General features: G+C 39.8%; 1 protein-coding gene across 4 annotated transcripts in view; it reads right to left on the reverse strand.

The window, feature by feature from the left end:
* The window catches only part of AGAP1 (ArfGAP with GTPase domain, ankyrin repeat and PH domain 1), a 392,866-nt gene extending 371,856 nt beyond the window's left edge, over positions 1-21,010 (reverse strand). For 2 of the 4 annotated variants that reach the window (XM_087949347.1, XM_087949345.1), the window contains exons 1-2: positions 20,423-21,010; positions 753-811 (exon numbers count right to left, since the gene is read on the reverse strand). In XM_087949347.1, coding sequence (XP_087805473.1) covers positions 753-811; positions 20,423-20,594 — 231 coding nt within the window. In that variant the 5' untranslated portion in view covers positions 20,595-21,010. The remainder of the gene's footprint in view (positions 1-752; positions 812-20,422) is intronic. The other 2 variants (XM_087949346.1, XM_087949344.1) reach the window with 1 other exon arrangement.
* Between the last annotated feature and the right edge of the window lie 904 nt (positions 21,011-21,914).

The following is a 21,914-nucleotide window of genomic DNA, read 5'->3' on the forward strand; positions in this document are numbered from 1 at the left end:
ACACTTAATATATTTCATCCAACATTATTTGGCTTCATAGCATTCTTAAAGTGCTCTTCCATATAATAAATCCCCATTGACAACTAAGCTTTAATATTTCACATAGCCTATTGTTAAATTAAGCAAAATGTTCAAAAATAAAAACACTTTTTTGATAGAAAAATAAGGATATGCAGGGTAAACTTTATCTGGATCAGGTTATCAAGCTAATCCTCCATTTTGGAAACTATTAGGAACTTATTTAAAATGGGAGGCTTACATCAACCTTTTTCTTCCCTCAAGCCAATCCAAATATTATTTGAAAGATGAACAAATACCACTCAGAATTAAGGACTGATCTAGAATTTGAAGTTCTGATATGCACAATAATCTGAAAAAGAACTCACAAAACCAGAAAACACACACAGACACAGACACACACAATACTTCCAAGTTTCAGTATTCTGTCAACATCATGAGGTAGATCTCCTCTACATTAGGCCTGAAATCCGCAAACAGCAAATAGTAAGAGCACATAGCTAATAAATACTCTTTTAGGCAAAATAAATATTTCCATAAGTATATTTGATTTAAAGGAAATTTAAGGACATGGAATAGCTTAGCAAGTTTTCTCACAGCTCCCTCTCTATAAAAATGTTGAATAATATTTAAAGAGATGAAAGAAAGAAATAATTCCTTCCATCTAAACTACCCAAAGCCATTAAATAAAATTTAAATGAAAAAATAAGTACACACATTCAGAAATTACTTACCACTTTTAGTTCTGGCACTGATCGACTTAGTGTCCATTCCTGGCTATTTACAAAAGCATCTGTAAAATTGAACATTATATATTTTTATAAAATATTTTAACTGTTACCATCATTACTGTAACTATCTTAGTCTATGGATTGGAATGAAAAAAATGAGACGAGTTTTGTTGCCATGAAGAAGATTTCCTCACTTTTGCTTCAGCTCTCTGCCAAAATATTTTTCTATTCTTGAGTCTATGAGATGAAGTATGAAACAGCTACAATGGTTAGAAGTACAGAATTTATAAGAGCAGCATATACAATTGAGAAGTTACTTGTGCTCAAAAAAGACATATTTGATTCCAAATCTCTCTAAATTTCATGTTGATAAAGTATCCTTCCTATTTTGTGCTTCAACTTCACTATTAACAAAACAATTTGGAAACAGGTGATACTATAGATTATAAATTTGTGCGTCTGTATAATATACAAACATATACAATATCTGGCTTCACAGGACAATTTGCATTGAAATCCTCCTCTCAGGTGCTAAGAATTGCTGGGAAGTAGAAATCAGAAGTTTTCTGAAATATGCCAAGCTAGGTAACATATCTGCAGAATCATTAGCCTTCCAAGCACCTCCAAGCACCTCAAATGCAGATTATGCAGTGATCCATTTATTTTTATTTTATTTGTCAAACATGTATGTACAAGATAACAAGTAAAGGTATGAACATAAACATGCACAAAGGAAGTAAATACAGATAAATGGGGACAGTGAGACAGGGATGGAAGGCATGCTGGTGCACTTATGCACACCTCCTTTAAGGACCTCTTTTAAGAATGGGGTGAGGTCCACAGAAGACAGTTTGAGATTGAACTGTGAGGGTTTGAGGCTGTAACAATGGAATCAGGTAGAGCATCCCAGGCGATGACCACTCTGTTGCTGAAGTCATATTTTCTGCAATCGAGTTTGAAGAGGTTTACCCTGAGTTTGTATCCATTGTTTGCCCGTGTATTATTGTGGTTGAAGCTGAAGAAGTCGTTGGCAGGCAAGACATTGTAGCTGTGCTCCACATCACACTGTGCGGGACCATTTTGTACTATGCTTAGATCAGACCGCAGGTTGCACAGTTGCAGATTGTCCAAGCTCAAAATTTCAAGCCTGGAGGCATAGGGAATTCTATTGTGAGTAGAGGAGTGCAGTAGAACTGCTATAATGAGTCACTGGCACTGAAACTAATAGAAAAGATAATTGCTAATAAAGTTTGAAATAAATCAGTGCTCATGCCTCTGACCAATTAATGTTGACAAGACTATTTTTATTATATTAATAAAATATAATTACATTAGATTCTAAATAAACATGTACGATTGTTTTATAGGCCTGTTGATGACTGATTTGTCTGAGTGCCAGGCTACCAGGAACTCTCTAGAAGTTTTTAGTCTTGGCTTGGTCTATGATGCTCAGGCATGTCTCTGTTCAAAATCCAAGAAAGAAAACCCTCGACTCCATTGAGGTAGAGAAGAGGTACTTTGAGTTTGAAATGAAAGGAAAGCAAGATCTATCCAAAAGGTGTGACAGTTCCATATTGAAAGTTTCCCCAAATCCCTCCCCCCAGGGACCAAGGCTGAAAGTCCAATCCATGTCCAGCATAGTGTCATGTGCAGCACATCTTCAGGTGCTTTCATCCATTTGGAGTTCTAGGATGGTTGGCCTTGACTGGGTGGAAACAACTCCACTCAGCAGCGCTGTAATTCTTGAGAGCAGACCTCCCTTTTAGTTCACATGGGCCTTCATCATACCAGCTCACTTCCCTAACCCCAATACCACCCACCCCCCATTACTATGGCAGCTGATAGCAACCATGCTGGATATCCAGCTGACACAGTTACCCAGTTGAAAATTATGATTAAGTCTGTCTACTTGTTGTGAAATTAAGGAGCTGTCACATTAACTCTTCCGGCTGCTAGTTGTTATTCATGGATGCACTCCGCTAGTCTTCCTTTGTCCTACATAGTGGCTGTTGTAGCCCTGACACTGTACACTGTAGATAGTCTGTTTTCCTTCTGAGGCTGCTAGATCTATTGGATAACTTATGATGCTTTGGGAGTATTAGTTAGTTTGTGTGCTACATTGATGCCACGTCACCACAGAAGTATGTACACACCATTTGCCATATTTACTGTAAACGTTAATCTAGTTTCAAGTTGCTTCAAACCTGGTCATACAGCTTGTCCACCTCAGATCAGAGCCGCTTTGACAGGGACCCAAACAAATTGACCTTCTTCTTGAATCAGGTGTGGGCTCACATCGATGACTATGGCCCCAGCTATTCACCAACCAGGCTATGGTGCGAGTGGTAACTGCCTGCCTTGATGGGGAAGCGGTGAGGAGTGTGGCTGATAGGAGCAGCCCCTGCCACACTCCTCACCGTACCTGTCAGGCTAGAGATGGGCAGACACTGGGAACTCATCTGCTTCATAGTGGTGCCAAAAATGACGGAAGCGGTGATTCTAAGGCTGGTGTGGCTAGACAAGTGTGGCCCGACCATCTGGTGGGAAGGGGGCAGCAGAAAACAGACTGGGACTAGGTTCCCTTCCTCCTCTGGACACAGCCACAGGGAAAACCGACCAATGGCTGAATGTCATTAAGCAAGATGAAAAAAACCAAAGCTATGTCGGAGCAAACCCCAGGGACACCCCACATCCCCAAAGAATACCAGGACCTAGCAGGAGCCTTCAGCAAAGAAGAATGCAACATCTTACGTCACACCACCACCCCAAAGACTGTGCCATTGAATTTGTGCCCAAAGTGAAACTACCCAAGCCAAAAAAGTATTACATAACCTCAAAAGAAATGAAAGAAAGGAAAGTACATTTGTGATGACCCAGAGCACGGTACAAAGATCACACAAACAGCTGGCAGTTCAAACTGCCCCTTTATTGCTCTAAAGTTCCCCAAATGCTCCCACGTTTCTGGAAAGTCTCGAGCAGAATGATAACAAAACCCCACACAAACCTCAAGCAGCTTCTGGTTGCAATTAGTCCAGCCCAGCGCTGTTTGCACCAAAGCTGCTCGGCAATAAATCCAAAGGTATTTGGCAAATCAAGGAGTTCAAGGAACAAAAGACCCAGGTAATTAGTCTAGAACTCCCACCGAAATGCAAGGACTCTTGGCTAGTTCAAACATCGACACAATACTTCAGAAACTCAGTGTTTGTTCCTGCCAAATGCCCCTCCCCACAGCGCCTCCTTAAGTCTCACTTGCTCGATGTGCCTTGTGAAGATGGGCAGGGCACTCTCCTCACATCTAGATTGCTCCATCTGCACTGATCATGCCTCTCCACTTGCCGAGCCCTTGCATCAGGAGGGGGTGATCCTAGCTCCTCACCTGAGCTCTGTCCCTCATGTTCCTCCTGCCTCTGTTCCTCCCTGCCTGGAAGCCTTACTACCTCAGAAAAACCTTGCCTGGACTGACTCTGCCCTTCCCCAGTTTCTTCCAAGGCCAACGGAGCTGCTCTCTCCATATCTGGCATTTCTTTTTCCAGGTGATCTTCCCCCACAGATTCAGATTCCAACGGGGACATGGCAACATTGACATGGACCTAGCAAGGGGATCCATATAGCCCACAAAATCAAGGGTAGCCGCTCCGGTCCGATTCAAAGAGAAAAAGGATGGGTTGATGAGATTATGCGTTGATTTTAGGAGAATTAATGCCATGTGCATGGAAAATCTGTTCCTTCTCATGATGGACCTGTTAGCCCACCTAGCAAAAGGAAAGGTATTTGCCAAGCTAGACCTGTGAGAGGCATGTTTCTGAGTGTGGATCAGGGAAGGGGATGCATTCAATTTCCCCCTAGGAAGCTTTCAATTCGAAGTAATGCCATTCAGCCTTCAAGAAAGCCTTGAGGTGTTTATGCAACTAATTAATGAGGTGTTGCATGAGCACCTCTACAAGGGAATCCTCGTGTATTGACACTCTCATCTTCACTGAGACCCTAGAAGAGCACATTAAACTAGTACATCAGGTGCTAAAAAAGCTGTTGGCAGCCAAACTATAAGCCAAGCTCTCAAAATATGAATTTCCCAAGTCCTGCCTAGATTACCTGGGCTATCGGGTATCTAGCGAAGGAACGGAAATGGACCCTGGCAAAGTCAAAGGCGTTTTAGACTGGCAAGCCCCTTGTACCCACAAACAGCTTCAAAGCTTCTTAGGATTTATTAACTTTACAGCAGTTCATCCCTTCATTCACTGAGATAGCCCTCCCCATCACTGAACTGTTAAAAAGGGGAGGGGGAGTCAAAACATGACTGAGTCAACCACTAAACTGGACCTTAGAGTGTCAAAAAGCTTTTGAAATACTCAAGACTGTCCCCAGTAGAGGAAGGCGAGACCAGGGAGAGCGTCAAACCTGCCCTCCAGGGGAGCCTAGCAATCACTTAGGACATGTGGTGGTCCCCTGGGTGGCTGTCCAGAGCTTTAGGCAGTGAAAGGCAATCACCCAGCCCAACCCTAGAGCTCCAAGAGCACTGGGACACCACAGCCCAACCCAGCCCTGCTTCGAGGAGGTGCCCAGCTGCACTTACATCCTCCAGACTGCTGCTGCTGTGCTCACTCTCTTTGGCGAGGTTGCTCATGGTGTGTGTGGGAGGGCAAAGTGTGTGGGTCAGGGGGAGACCCATTCCACACAATGAGACCCAGCTTTGTAACCAAAGCATCTTCAGCGATAGGATGGGTGACCACCAGGAGAGGGCAGCAGAGCTCCTGGTGGCCAAGTGCTAAGGCAAGACTTCCTCAGCCCCTCCCTCCCTCTCATTATAATATTTCTTTCTTTCCTTCCTTCCTTTCTTCCCTTTTCTTCTTTTTCCTTTCCTCTTCATTCTTTCTTTCTTCTTCCTTCCTCTTTTTCTTCCTTGCTCTCTTACCATCTTTCCTTCTTTTTGTCTTTTCTCTCTCTCCTTTCCTGTTCATTTTTGGATGCTCAAATGCAAAAGGGGAAACATTTCTCGATGCCTCCTTGCCTTGTGATCAAATGCCACTTTTGTTGTAGTTTATTTTGCTAGCACTCATCAGAGAAAACAGGGCTCGGCCGAGGCCAAGGCACCATAGGCAGGTCCTTGGCTGTTTCCAGAGCAGCCTTGCAGGCCAGATCTAAGCAACCCATGAGCCAGATCCTACTGGCGGACCTTGAGTTTTACACCCCCATTCTAGATTATATAAAGGGAATCTGCAGTCTTTAGTGAAATGGAAAGGCTACCTGCTCTCACAAACTATCTGGGTGAAGACTACAGATGTGATAGCAGAGCGGTTAACTAAGAAATTCCATGACAAGTGTCTGCAAAAACCCAAAGAACCTCTGGGGAAGAGTTAGGGTTAGGGTTAAAACTAAGCCTGACCACACAGTTTCATAGTGAAGCATGGGTATCAAGCTAGTACAGTCATAAGTAAATCAAACGATATTGCAAGGTAAAGAATTTATACAAAATATAGAAAAAGAATTTGACTTCTTAAAAGAGAATAGGAAATGAGAGATTTCGCTGCAAACTGTAAGGGATACTGTTAAAGCATATATTCGGGGACTAGTTATAACTTACATGGGGAAGAAAAACAAGAAGAAACAAAATAAGAAAATGTTAAAGGAAAAATATAAAAGATTAGAAACAGAATTACAGAAAGAAGCACAATAAAAGAAACTAAAAAATGAAATGGATTTAATAAAACACGAATTGAATCTATTGGAAAAAGATGAACTGGCATAAAAATTAAAAATGTAAAACAAAACTTTTTTTGAAAATGTAAAAAACCCAGGAAGATGGTTGGCATATAAACTGAAAAAGGAGAGGGGAAAATGATACATCGACTGATAGACAAGAAAGGGATGTTTTATTACCAAAATGAGGATATAAAAATAATAATAAAAGAGTATTATGGGAAATTGTATGATCAGGAGAAAATTCCAGAAAATAAAATACAACAATATTTGGAACAATATGAATTCCCTAAAGTACCTGAAACAGTCAAAGTCATGTTAAATGAAAGAATAACTATGATGGAATTGACAGAAGTGCTTAAGAGACAAAAGGCAATAAAACGCCAGGGCCTGATGGGTTACCGGCAGAACTTTATCAAAAGTTACAAGATACATTAGGCCCAGTGATGTTGGAAGTTTATAATGGAGTTCTGCTAGAAGTAAAAATACCTAACTCATGGGTGAAAGCAAACATTACTGTTATGCAGAAAGATGACTCAGATTTAATGCAGATAAAGAACTATAGGCCAATATCTTTATTGAATTGAATGCAGACTATAAAATATATACTTCAATAATAGCAGAGAGATTAAAAAGGAGTTTGATTGAATTTATACATCCAGATCAGAATGAATTTTTGCCAAAGAGACAGATCAAAAACAATATGAGAATGATCTTGAATACATTGGAGTACTATGAAACACATCCTGGAAAGCAAATGGCATTGATTTTTCTAGACACACAGAAAGCATTTGATAACATTAATTGGCAATTTATGCTATTACAATTAAAATATATGGACTTTGGGGAGAGATTTATTAAGATGATTAAAGCAATATATCATAAACAATCAGTCAAAGTAATGGTAAATGGAGACATGATATAGAATTTTGATATAAAAAAAGACACTAGGCGGGGATGTCCACTGTCCCCTCTGCTATTTATACTGACTCTGGAAGTATTAGGTAGAAATATTCGACAAGATGAAGAAATAAAAGGAATGGAAATTTAAAAAAGAGAAACACAGGCTACAGGCGTTTGTAGATGACTTGGACTTTATATTAGAAGACCCATTAGAAACTGGACCGAAGTTAATTAAAAAGATAGAAGAGTATGGAGAAGTTGCTGGATTGAAAATAAATAAAGACAAGACAAAGATTTTAATTAAAAATCTCACAGATACACAAAAAAGAGTGTTGGTAGAAATAATTGATATGCAGATAGTCAAAAAAGAGAAGTTACTTAGGAATACAGTTAACAACAAAATGTGAAACAATTAAAAAGGATAATTATATGAAATTGATGAAACAAATTAAACTAGATTTGGAGAAATGGAAAAATTTGCAATTATCATTAACAGAAAGAGTACCTACTATAAAAATGAATATTCTACCAAGGCTATTATATTTATTTCAAACAATTCCAATAAAAGTAAGGGGGTGGTATTTCGAAAAATTAAATAAGATAATATTAAGATATATTTGACTAGAGAAAAAAGCAAGAATAGGTTTGAAAATGTTGCAAGACTCCAAAAAGAGGGGGCTTTGGGCTGCCAGATTGGGAATTGTGTTACCAGGCCTCAGTATTAACTTGGGTGAAAGAATGGATTAATTTGAGGCATAAAAGACTATTAACTTTAGAGGGGCATGGCCTTCAACTAGGCTGGCAGGCTTTCCTATGGTATTTTGAAAGACATTATGTTAAAATGCACTGTTATCAGTATGGCTTAAAATGAAAGAATAACATACTTGAAAAAACCAGTCTGGCTTTCCACAATGGTAGCATTGATACATCCTAATGTTATTAATATGGAAAAAATTGTAAGATATAAAGATATTTTGAATGCAAAAGGGGAATTAAAAACCAAGCAGGAACTTAGTAATCAAGGGATAGACATTACATAGTGGCCACAAATGCAGACACAATCTCGATATGAAAAAGATGCTAAAATGTATGGTTTTAATAAAGAATCAACAGAATTGGACCAGATATTAACTGAAACAGGTGAAAAATTGATAAAGAAAATACACTGTTATTTATTTGGTATTAAACTTGAAAGTGAGAGGTAAAGGAGACAATTATTGTTTGGGCTAAAAATTTTGGATATGCAATGGAACTGGACAAATGGCAGAAACTGTGGGATAAAAATGTTAAATTCACTATGTCAACTGCATATAAAGAAAATTTGTATAAAATGTTTTACAGATGGCATTTTGTGCCAACAAGATTGGTGAAAATGGATAAGGATAGATCTACTAAATGTTGGAAATGTAATCAAACACCTGGTTCATATTACCATATCTGGTGAACATGTCCACAAGCCAAAAAATATTGGACAAAAATACATAACTGGTTGGAAAAAATGATAAAACAGCATATAGACATGAAACCAGAAATATTTTTATTGGGCATTCTGCCAGAAAAATACGATAAAGAGACTATATACTTGATTTTACATGTACTAACTGCAGCTAGAATTGTATATGCTTAACAGTAGAAATGTGATGAGATCCCAACAAGTGAGAATGTAATTAAGAAAATACTAGAATGTGCAGAAATTGATAGACTAATGCTTACTATTAAGGACAACGAAGGAATATGAATATACTTTTTAACATGGGACTCGTTCTATCGATGGCTAGACAATAAAAACAGAAGTTAGAAAGAAAGGGACATAAAAAGGAGAAATGTTAAAATGGAAATGTGTTAAAATGGACAAACAAAATATTATTGTTACTAGAGTATTAATGTTATTGTGATAAATGTTATTATAAACACCTTGATTCTGATCACCTAAAAACAATTGTACCCAGACAACACAGTTTGTTTGAAATGGGGTTTTTATATACTATAATTAATTAATAAAACAAATAAAACTTGGGGGAAAAAGTAACATTTTCATGTGAAGTTTGTCAAGTCAGTATTTCCCTAAATGTTAAATGTTAAATGTTATCTTAAAGTTTCATGAGCCAATGCTTAAGACTCTGTGCTTCCCTGAATTCCTACCTAAAAGCAGTAAACACTGGATAAGGGGTAATAAATTTTCATATGAGAATTATGAATTACAATTTATATGACATTTCTTCCGTTTCATTTTTAAGTTTTAATTTTAATGGAAGTTTTACGTTCTGTCCAACAGGCAGCGTAATTTGAAAAGGGCAAAGCATTCAAGATTTGCCCATGAGATCTCATTATAAAATACCAAGTTCTCCCATCTTACATGAATTATTTACAATAATCTTACACATATAATTATGCACATATATTAAATACAAAAGATGCATCTGTGCCCTACTTTAAAATCCACATGGAATCAAACTATTGAAAATAAACAAAATGAAATTACTATAGGCAGCATGAGAGATACAGGCAAAATGGTGGTCTAAATCCTACTTTTTATGTTCATTCCTACTGCCAAAATGAATATATAAATATCTACCCATGTTTCTCCAAAAATAAGACCCAGTCTTATATATTTTTGCCATTAAAATGGCACCAGGTCTTATTTTGGAGGGATGTCTTCCACTGACTCACCTCGCTGCAGCAGCCCTGCCCAGCATGAGCCTGCTACCAGCCCATTTCTTCTGTGGCCGTTTGTTGCTGTATGTGCACATTGCCCCCAGCCTCCATTTTGTTGCAACTGAGAAATGGGCTCTGGATTGACGCACACAATGGCCCCCAGCCTCATTTGCCATCAGAGACTTTCTCTGCAGCCAAGAAACGAGGTCTGGATTGACACGTGCATTGCCCCCGGCCTCTGTTTTGCCATCAGAGGCCTTCAGGAAAGGCCTCTGCAGCCAATAACAGAGCTCCGGATCAATTTTGAAGGCCTCTGATGGCGAAATAGAGGCCAGGGGCATCACACACAAGCAGTGGCAAGCAGCTGCAGAAGTGGGCTGCCAAGGCAAGGCAGGTGTTGGAGTGTGCAAGGCCTGGCTACAACTGTCTGAAGATAAACAACTCAACCTCTCCATCTCCGCACTTGCTTTATTTTTACCTGTGCACCTCAATCCACTGTACAGCCACTAAACTTATTTTATTTATGGAACACATTTAAATGGCTGCCCAACTCACACATGGTGAGAGTTTACATCATTAAATTACAACCATTTAATTGTTAATTGAGGACTTGCTGTGATTAAATTTTCCTAACATGTTACATAATTTTATTAGAGATTTTGATTGATTACAGCAAAGACTTTGATTACCAAGGTAATGATTTGTTAAAGATAAAGTTTTAAATATTTTAATCTTTAATCTGCTGAAGATTAAGATTTAAAGATTTAAATCTTTATGGATTTAAAGATTTTGATTATAATAAAAAGTAATACACACTAAACTAACGAAAAGAATAAAAAGAATTAAAAGTACAAGAAAAAAGAATAAAGAAAAACAAAAGACGCATATAAAAAGTTATTTCAAACCTTCATCACAAGCGCAGACAAATTGGGAATACTTCACCCCTCTATAAGATTACAAATATCTCTTGATCTCATATCCCATCTCTTATGTAGAAGCAAATTCATAAAACATCAATTTCACAATACTGGTGTCAGCAAAACATCCAGAAAAGTTTGGGAGTAATACAATAGGGAGCAAACAGCTTCTAAAAAATGACACTATATATGAACATAAAGAGAAAAACCATCCAAACTGAACACAAATAGCTTCTGTAAAAAATGACTCTACATAAGTATCTAAAGAGCAAGACCGATGGAAACATGTCACATTTAGAAGTAAACAACAACCAATAACAAAGCCCCTACTATCTAACCTTGCCCACTTCAATGAAGCCCCTTTGGAACTAAACAATTCCATTCATAGTTTCCCCTCAAAGAAAATACGCATACACTCACAAAACAGCATTCATTAATAGTTTCTAAACAAGAGGCACAACCCACCATTCTTCAACAGAAAGAAAAGTATTCCACTCTTCTCTAGGAAAAAAAAAAAGTGAATATTGGTAATAGGAGATTTAATTCTTAGGGGAACAAAAATCTAGGGAGGTATATTGTCTCCATGGAGCAAAAATCAAAGATGTAACTGACAACTTTACTAAAACAATCAACTAGTAATGGATTACTACCTCTTTCTTCACCTATATGTGGGGACACAATGATGAATCTAAAAAGAATAACAAGAGATTACAAACAACTAAGGGAAGAAAGTTAAAGAATTAGGAGCACAAGTGGTGTTTTCATCTATACTTCAACAAAAGGCCAACATCCAATGAGGGAGCAAAGCATTTTAGAAACAAACCACTGGCTTAAAAATTGGTGTTGTCAACAGAACATCAGCTTCCCAGACCATTATCTACATGAAAGACTACTGGCAAATGATGGACTGCACCTCAGAAGAACTGGAAAGAACATACTTGGGAAACAACTAGCACATCTTATCAAAAGGACTTTAAACTAACATTGAGGGGGAAGGGGGTCAATCTTCACAACCTTTAGAACCTGTGGCGCAATTCAAATAATTTAACAACCGGTTCTCTGCCTTAATGACCAGCTGGGTAGGCATGGCTGGGTGGTCGTGTGACTAGGTGGGCATGATCAACTCGATGTCACTCACATCAAGGGGTGCCTTGCCTCACCCCTCCGCCAGGAATTCCTCACCTGGCACTGTTCGTGCTCTTCCCCTCAGCCAATGGCCTGGCACTCCCACACCCTGCCCTCACTGGGAGGGCGGGCAAGGCCCAGCTGGTGGAGGGATGATGTAAGACAGCACAGTCTCATGCTCCCTTGCTGCTGCCCCCCCACTGGCAGCCACAGGTGCAAGATGCAGACTGGGGGAGCGGCAGCGGTTCAGCCATGGCTCACCTTCCTCTCTGCCACCAGCTGGAGTAAGGAAAGGGCAGAGGATCAGGGTCAGGGCCAACTGGGAATGTTGAACTGCTGCCCAGAGCTGCCGGTGGGGGTTGGCAAGCCAGGAAGGGAGGGGAGGGGAGGACGCAGAGTCCTCGCCAACCAGCCTTGCCTGCCAGCCTCTCCAGGGCTGGGAGTGATCGTCCCTTCAAGTGTGGTCCCCGGGAGACTACCCAGGAGCGCCCAGTGGGCTCAGGCTAGGCTGGCTGGCTTGCGAGGTGGTGGTGGCCAGGGCTGGGTTCACTGCTCAGGGGATTCAGCTGGGCCTGGATCTCTGTGTGCTCAGACTTTTACCTGCTCCAACCTCCCAACCGTCTGCCTGAACCCGTGGAGGCAAGAGAAGTGGAGAGGGCTGGCTTTTTGCCTAGGTTTGTCTAGCTGCCGGGGGATGGAAATGGACAAGGGCCTGGGGATGAGGCGCCTCACCTACCGCAGCTGCCAGTGTGCGGGGGGCAGCCAGGTACCACAAGGCTGTCCTGCCCACATTACCCCTCCACCAGCTGACCCTCTCCCTCTAACCAGCCCAACCGCTGGCCTGCACCCTTCGGCAGAGCACAGTGGGCCCAGAGCAAATCTCCCTCCTCCACCGTCAACTTTACCTTCATGGGCAGCCAGGGGGAGCATTATGAGCCCTGTGGGCTGGTGGGCAGCCAGGGACCACAAGGCTGTGTCACCTGCCTTGCCTTCCGCCAACCAGCCCTCACCTATCCACCCTGACAGCCAAGTGCGGCGGGCCTGGAGTGGATCTCCCTCCCCCACCATCAGCCTTATATTCTAGCCCACAGGGATCACATCACTCTGCTCACTGCAGCTGTCCATAAAAGTAAGGCTGATGGCAGGGGAGGGAGACCCACTCTAGGCCCGTCACTGGTGGGCAGGCAGGGCAGCGTAGCCTTGTGGTCCCTGGCTGCTCCCTACTCACTGGCATTCGCAGCAGGCAAGGTACCTCCTCCCCAGGCTCCTGTCTGGCTGGAGAATTCTGGGAGTTGAAGACCACAAGTCTTAAAGTTGCCAAGGTTGGAGACCTCTGGACTAGAAGACCTACAAGGTTCCTTCCAGCTCTATTCTGATTGACTGAAATGTTTGCAGTGTCCCACAATCACATGGGCACATTTTATAACAGTTTTCTGAAAACCAACGCTTCTGTTTTTCAGGCACATCATTTCCAGTGTTCCAGATTCATTTAATTTTGGCACATCATTCCCCAGAGATTAGAATGGCCCCCACTCTAATATTCTTCCAGAAGGCACTGAAGACCTGGTACTGCCAGCAGGCCTGGGGAAACCAGAGCGGAATGGAGCCCATCAAATAGCTTGTGTGATCTGCTGTCGTCAGGGCCTGGGGTGGGAGTTGGGGGGCTGATTCTGTTATATTCTATTTTATTAATTTATTTGATTCTTTTTGTTAGTTTTTATTGTTTAAATGTGGTTTTATATTCTGTAAGGTGCCTCGAGTCGCCATGGGCGAATAGGTGGCAATATAAATTCAACAAATAAATATCTGCTGCAAAAACTGTCGTAAAATCAGGTCAATCATGTGACCAATCTATTTTACCACCATTATGATCTATAACCATAATGGGCAGGTTCCAAAACCAGGCTTGTATTTTTTTTTCCATCTACTTAGAATCTTTAGTCCCTTCAAGTGTTCAGTTTCTAAAATCATAAAGTCACTTATCATGATATACAATAGCCTAAGAGCCAGATTAAATCTGATCCCTATGATACAAATAATAATAAAATAATAAAAATCAATATTCAAAATTTAGCTGGACTCTTAATCCATTTATAACTTTCTTGGATTAAAATCTTATTTGCCTTTTTGTTATCTCAAATGTTTTAAGTTCTTAGGCTTATAATTATTTTTCTTTTCATTCAGAGTTGAAGCTACTTTTCAAACTTGCCGTTTTTGAAGATCTCTAATAGCTTTAAGGTGATTTGGCAATTTCTGAAAGTGATTATAAAGTGAGGCTTATCAACATAGTGTGCTTTAAAAAACTCGACCACTGTTGCCTACAGGATGGCTAATTCCTTCATCTTCCAGAACTCAAATTTATAGACCACTGTTCTGAAGTCTGCTCACAAAAAACAGCCACCCAGCATCCACATAGATAATTTCTGGCTCTCCTTATCTGGAGAGGTTCTGAAGAATTTGTTCACTCACCTGTTCTTCAATCTTGTGGTTATCAGCTGTTTTCACATATAGGTTTTCAATTTGCCATGCCTCCCCTAAGTATTCTTCCTTACTAGTGTTGTCCTTGAAATAAAAGGCATCTGATGGTGGCATTAACAATGACATCACCAGGATCATTTTTTGGTTTTAGAAGATTTCGTATTTTAATAAATTTTGTAGAAATTTTATACGTCCCTTCACATTCTTTCCTTGTTTTTTTAATATAAATACCTATAAAATCCATTGGTTATAATTAATATTCTGCTACTGGGGGGGACTTTATTCATTTTATCTATGATAGACTGCTCACAGTATAATTTAAGATTAGGAAATAAGTTCACCTCTTTCTTTTGAGTCTTGCAATGTTTTGAATCTTATTCTGTTTCTTTTCTGTTCCATATAAATCTATTGAATGTTTCTTTGCCAGTCTTGCAAGTTTGTGTCCAAGACTAGAATTGGTGCCAATTGGAGTAGAAATTTAATTTTGGGTAATATCAAGTTCTTAGAACATAGAATAAAAGAGTAGGAAGGGACCTCTTTTAGACTAGAATTAGTCTTCTAGTCTAAATGTCTGCTTAAGCAGGAGACCCTATACCAGGGGTCCCCAACCACCGGTCCGCGGACCGGTACCGGTCCGTGGAACAAATCCTAGCGGGCAGCTGGTTTGCTGGCGCCGCCATCTTGTTTTGATGAAAAGTGCTTCCGGTGAGCTTTTCCGGGTAGAAAGCTCACGGAGCCTTCAAAACAGATGGCGCCCACTCGGTGAGCTTTTCCGGGTGAAAGCCATTTCTACCTGGAAAAGCTCACCGCTTCTTGTTTTGATGAAAAGTGCTTCCGGTGAGCTCACCGGAAGCACTTTTTCATCAAAACAAGATGGCGGCGCCCAGCTGATGCCGGTACCGGGCCGCAGCATAAAAAAGGTTGGGACCACTGCCCTACCACTTCAGATAAATGGTTGTCCAGTCTTTTTTTGAAAGCCTCCAGTGATGGAGCTCCATCACTAACAATTTCTTGGTTTATTGCTCTCACCATTAGGAAATTTCTCCTTAGTTTTAGGTTGCTTCTCTCCTTGATTAGTCTCCAACCATTGTTTCTTGTCTTGCCTTTTGATGCTTTGGGCAATAGTTTGACCTCATCTTTGTAGGAGCCTTTCAAATATTGGAACAATGCTATCATGTCACTCCTGGTCCTTCTTTTCATTAGACTAGACATAACCAATTGCTGTAACCATTTTTCATACTGTATGTTTTAGCTTCCAGCCCTCTAATCATTTTTGTTGCTCTTCTATTCACTCTTTCCAGAGTCTCAACATCTTTTTTATATTTTGGTGACCAGAACTGGATGCAGTATTCCAAGTGTGGTCTCAGTAAGACTTTGTAAAGCAGTACTAGAACTTCATGTGATCTTGATTCTGTTCTTCTATTAATGCTACCTAGGAGTGTTTTGGCTTTTTTTTTTTTTTTTTTTTGCTGCTGTTGCACACTGTTGGCCATAGTTAAATAATTGTCCACTAAGACTCCAACATCATCTCAGTGTTTTCTTTTTGCATGAAGACAGATGTAAAATACTAATTAAGCATTTCTGTTTTTTCTCTACTGCCTGTTATTTCTTTGCCATCTTCTCCCATTAGTAAAATAATTGTTTGACTTTTTTCTTGGTTTTTGTGTTGAAGGAAACTTTATTGTTTCTGACATTTGTTGCAAGTCTTACTACATTCAAAGCCTTAACTTCATCTTTGCAGATTCAAGCTATTTGTTGGTATTCTGCCTTAGTTATGTGTCTCTTTCCATTTTTTGTACTTGTCCTTTTTCTCTCTGTTGGTCTGAGAGTTCTTTGTGCAACCATGCTGCTTTGTTCTTGGTTTTCTTATTTTCCTTTTTAGTGGTATTGAAGTGGACTGGGCTTTTATAATCATATTTTTCAAAGTTTCTAAAGCACCTTGAGTTGATTTTCCCTTTTAAGATTTTCATCCATGGGATCCTTCCCAAGGTCTCTCTGGATTTGTTAAAATCAGCTCCTTTAAAGTCTAAAACACTGGTTTAATTATGTTCTATTGCTTATGCCTCTTTTATATTTAATTCTATTATGACATGGTCACTTTCTCCCAAAGTTCCTGCAACATGTACCCCTTCTATGTTAAGAATAAGGTCCAATATAGTTGTTCCTCTAGTTTCCACCTTTACCTTTTGACTGATGAAGTTGTCAGCTAGGTTGGTCAGGAATCTGTTTGATCTCTCATTTGTTGCAGAGTTTATTTCCAAAATTTATTAGAATGCATGATTCTAAATTTTGTAGTCATGACACTCAAAGGCCTTTTTCTGAGGCCTTCATTGCCATTCTACCAGATAATGATTCTTCCGCCATTTCTGATTGATTTTCACAGATAAGATATCATTTTTCAATGCCTTCACTATCCATGCTAAGGTAGCTCCTGGACCTATTGTCATTAGTTAATTGTAGACCTGCTTTTCATTTTGTTTCTTGATGCCATGGTCATCTTCTTTCAATCCAACTTTCTTCAAAATATATTCAGGATATAGAATGAATTCCTTCATTCTATATCCTGAATATAGAGAGTATACAGTCTTGTCTCAAACTTTTGCTGACCTTGAGCCAGTCTGTTTCATCATGTTCTGTCCAAGGAAAGCAGATTTATTAACATCACAAACATGGGTTCATCTGGGTCATTTTACTACATTCAGATACATTGGAATTTGTCTTGAGGATGTCAAATATTATAAGACTTCAGGCAAGTCTATAGCAGCAATAGTAGCACTGTTTTTTTTACCATGTTTGGAAAATATTAGATACTTCTAGATCCTATTCTTATCCATACACTATGTTTAAAATAGATAAAATCTTCATTTAAACAACAAAGATTAAATAAACTTCAAACACATTTTGATATACATAGAAAGTTCCATTCAAATACAATCAATAACTTCCTTCATTGGCTAAAATCTGAATAAATCAATTACAATTATTCACAAAACTATTCATTTAAAAACTGATTAGTATAAGCATTTTATAAAAATGAATCAATTGCCAGAAAATTGGTTCAATGACTTTATAATTAAATAAAATAATAATTCTTCCACTTTGTTTCTTACTGCTACAAACTTTGATTCCATATTTAAAAATATGAGCTGCGGTCTCTAGATTGAAAGACTGTCCACTTCCCATTTTTCCTTCAAAAAAGAACCCTGTGAGGTGGGCTGGGCTGAGAGAGTGGCTAGCCTAGTGTCACCCAGCCAGCTTTCATGCCTAAGGTGGGTACCAAAACTCATACAGATGATGACTCAACTTATGACCATTAATTGAGCCCAAAATTTCTGTTGCTGAGTCATTTATTGAGTTTTGCCCCATTTTACAATCTTTCTTGCCACAGTTGGTAAGCGAATCACTGTAGTTGATTATTAGTAATTCAGTTAAGTGAATCGGGCTTCCCTACTGATTTTGCTTGTCAGAAGTTCACAAAAGGTGATCACATGACATTGGGACTGTCCCATAAATATGAACCAGTTGCCAAGCATATGAATTTTGATCATAGGATCACGAGGATGCAAAGATCATAACTGTGAAAAATGGCCATAAGTCACATTTTTCAGTGCCATTGTAAGTTTGAACAGTCACTAAATGAACGGTTGGAAGTCAAGGACTACCTGTAGTCTCTTGGCTTCTAGGCTAGCACCTTAATTATTACATCAAACTGTTTCTTTGTGTATACTTGCGTCAGCCCATCCACAAAGTGGATGTGCTATAGATCCTATCAATTAAAAGAATGTCATACTGCAAGATCCAGGAAGTGTACTCTGTTGCAATTCCTGCCCTCTGGAATGATGTCTTCTAGACATTTCTGTGACTCCTATCCCTTATGTTATTCAGGAAAGGTGATTTTGGAGCCTCCTTCTTGATTTGCTTTATTTTTATCTTATTGTTGAGATTTCTTTTTGTATTTTGCCCTTTGTCTTTATTTCTTTGAATATGTTGGTTTTTAGTTATAAGTTGCCCAAAATTCTTTAGGACTTTTCTCTGAAACCTAACTTTGAAGGCCTTTTGGATCTTTCTGGCCCAAACACAAAAATTCAGAACATACTTCATGTTCAACTAAAAATCAAGATATAGCCATGTAATTGCATCATGCAGCAAAGAAAATAAGGGACAAGAGAAGCTACGTATCTAATCCAAGCCTTTTGAAGCATTTGAGACATCTGGGAATGGAACAAACTACCTTATAGTAAGTTTTGCTCCTGTCTTTCTGAGCATTATCAGAAATATCATTTAGAGATTTCTGTTTGTCACCCTAGGAATGATTCAGTGGGAACGCACATTTCATCTTAACAGTCATGTTATTTATCATCTACAAGTAGGCGCCAAAGGACCATCCTAAATTTAGACTAAAGTGCCACCAGTAAACTCAGGAGTATTTCTCCTTTCCTGTAAGCTTTGCATAATAAACCATATGTTCCAATTCCTGGAGAAGAAGCAGTGACACAGGTGTTGCTAGTTTCAAGATTGCATTCTAGTGATACAGTCTTCTGTATCACTGATGAGGTGCCTGATCACTACTGTTTTGAAAAAGCTGTGTTGATTATTGACTGCTTTGGGGCTCCATTTAGGATATTCATTTAATAACATCTTACACAGTTTGAGTCCAAATTACTTGCAGGTTTGCCTTCTCCATCTCACATCTTTAGCAGGGCACCTTTTGCAATCCTGACACATGCTTAATATCAACAGCCATTCCACTTTTTATGTTGTGAGATAAACTATGGAACAATTTACTGTCATTGAGCTGCCCCAATTCTTACTATTTAGAATATTTCTATTACTTGTTTGCTATTCTGCATTTTACTTTATATAGATTATTTGTATGCTGCCTAAAATTTTAAAAAGTTGAGATAGCCAACAAATACATCTTCAATAAACAATCTGCTTACATATTAGACTTGTATGCAAAATCTGAGCTACTTCCATATAGTTCTTAAAGAATTTTAGCTCTAAATTGTCAGCAGATGAAATTAGTGTAATGAACTAGTATAATTAATTTCTGAGTTTGTCAGAAATTCAGCAACATCATCTTTCAGGTTAGCAGTGTTAAAAATACATATACCGTATATACGGTTGTTGTTTATTTGTTCCCATCTTCACCCCCTAAAAAAATATTCTGTGCTTATGCAATTTCAAAATAATAGCCTGACACATCCATCCTTCCAAGTCATCAATTAGTCTTAGAGCTACTAAATTAGCTTTGTTATCTTTTTGAAAGCTGATCTGGACCAAAAATCCAGTAGGTAGTGATTCTCAAGAGACTCATTAACAAAGCTGTTTATTAAAACAAATAAGCAACCACCCTTATTTTTTTTATATGTGGAGGGTGGGGGCAAGCAGAATGGATGACACTATTAGCCTCCCAGAGCCTCCAGGAATGGGTAATATGCAAGCACATAAATAATAGATCAAGTTTATAAAATGTCCAAGTTCGCACAATGCACCAAAACATTACACTTGATAGTAGCTTAACATGTGTGAAGCAAACTGTACTTTATAAGGACTCTGCCTCATCTTAATTTTGGCTTATTCAATAAAGTATAATTTTTTACATGAGTGAATTCCTAGATTGTTCTTAATCCATATAATTTTTGTTGCATTAATATGGAAATAAGGGAAAGAGTCAAGAAGGAAATATGAGCGACCACTACGAATATCTGCAGAGAAATAAGTTCGGTTACATCAAATCATATCCGCTCCCACCGTGTACAGGAAGACGACAAAAATGTAATATTCCCATAGATATGAGGAGCGCCGGTCCTGGGCACCTCTCTTGATGATAAAGGTCAAGTGTGTATGGAGAAGCTGACGGCTCGATCAAGGTACATTGTTGGACACCTTCCTTACCTTCAATGGCGATGACGTGCTCCCTGATCTGGTTTTGCAGCACTGGCTCTTCCACCCTTTCCAGTAACTCATAAATGGAGTAGATGTTGGGGTGCACCGATTCGAACCGATGGATCTCCGCCCGGATGGCCGCAGAATTCGCCAGCTGTTGCTGCTGTTGCTGATAGTTCATGGCGGGGTGACGCCAAAGCCTCTTCTATCCCCACCAGATCGACTGACCGCCGCTGGAGCAGGCAGCGAGCCAGCCCCTCCCGCGTTAGCCAAGTAGCCCGCTAACTAACCAGCTCCGCCGGGTCCCACCACTACCAGTTCATGTTCACGCCAATAAAGAAAGCCAGGCACCGTAAGCAAGGGCTGGGCGCAAAGGCCCGCCTCCATGAAGAAGAATCGGACAGACCCACCGACGTTCCCACCTCTCACGACCCCCAAGTAGACCAGGCTCCGAAGCCGCTACTGGGAGCGCTTGGCGCAACCGCAAAAAGCCAAGGGATGAGCTAGTCCTCCAAGAAGGTCCCCCGCCGCAACTGAGCCAGCCAACCACGAAAAAAGGATCGAATACTTCCCTTTGCTTTCACGCCGGACCCGCCTTCTTTGCGTCATGACGCTACTTTCCCACATACAGTAAAATCAAACCCCGGCGGAGTTAAGGATCAGTTGCGGAAAAAGTCCTCGCAGTTTTCTGGGAATTGTAGTTTCCGGTGGCTTTCCTACTTCCGGCAATTTCCTTTTATTCTTCTAGACCAGAGACTCTAAGGTCATGATGTTTAGTACGGTATCTGTCAAGGGTCGGTGTATTAGATTGTAATAATAGACTCCAGTTCCTTATGCACAGGCGACGGAGGAGAGGGTTTTGTGTAAATTTATAGTTCATCTGAGGAAAAACGCAGGTTAGGCTCAAGAACGGTGCCAAGATGCCATTGGCCAGAATGAGGATTTTCCTTGCAAAAGCATTCCAAATCTGTCAGATTGCAAAGGCATCTCCTGTGCACAGCCCTCTTCAGGTTACCCTACAATTTTTCAGTTGGATTCAGGTCCAGACACTGGCTGGGCCATTCCAAAACATTGATATTCTTCTGGGTAAGCCATTGTTATGTTAATTTGGAGGTATGCTTTGGGTCATTGTTATGTTGAAAGGTCAAATTCCTCTTCATCTTCAGCATTTTAGCAGGGGCATGAAGATTTTCAGCCAAAACTGATGGTCGGAACTGTTCAAAATTCCTTCTACCTTGACTAAAGCCCCAGTTGCAGCTGAAGAAAAACAGCCCCAAAGCACACTGCTGTTACCACCATGTTTCACTGTGAGTGTGGTGCATTTTTGGTGACGCACAGTGTACTTTTTTGCACCAAACATATTTTTTAGAATTATGGCCAAAACTTTCAACCTTGGTCTTATCAGACTACACATTTTCCTGCATGTTTTTGTCAGACTTCATGTAGGTGTTTGCTTGGATATTTTTCTTTAAGAAAAGGCTTCCACCCTATCCCACAGCCC

This window comes from Notechis scutatus, chromosome 1 (genome assembly GCF_049901735.1).
Source record: "Notechis scutatus isolate UNSWTSFEM ecotype Mainland chromosome 1, rNotScu1.2, whole genome shotgun sequence".
Taxonomy (NCBI): Eukaryota; Metazoa; Chordata; class Lepidosauria; order Squamata; family Elapidae; genus Notechis; species Notechis scutatus.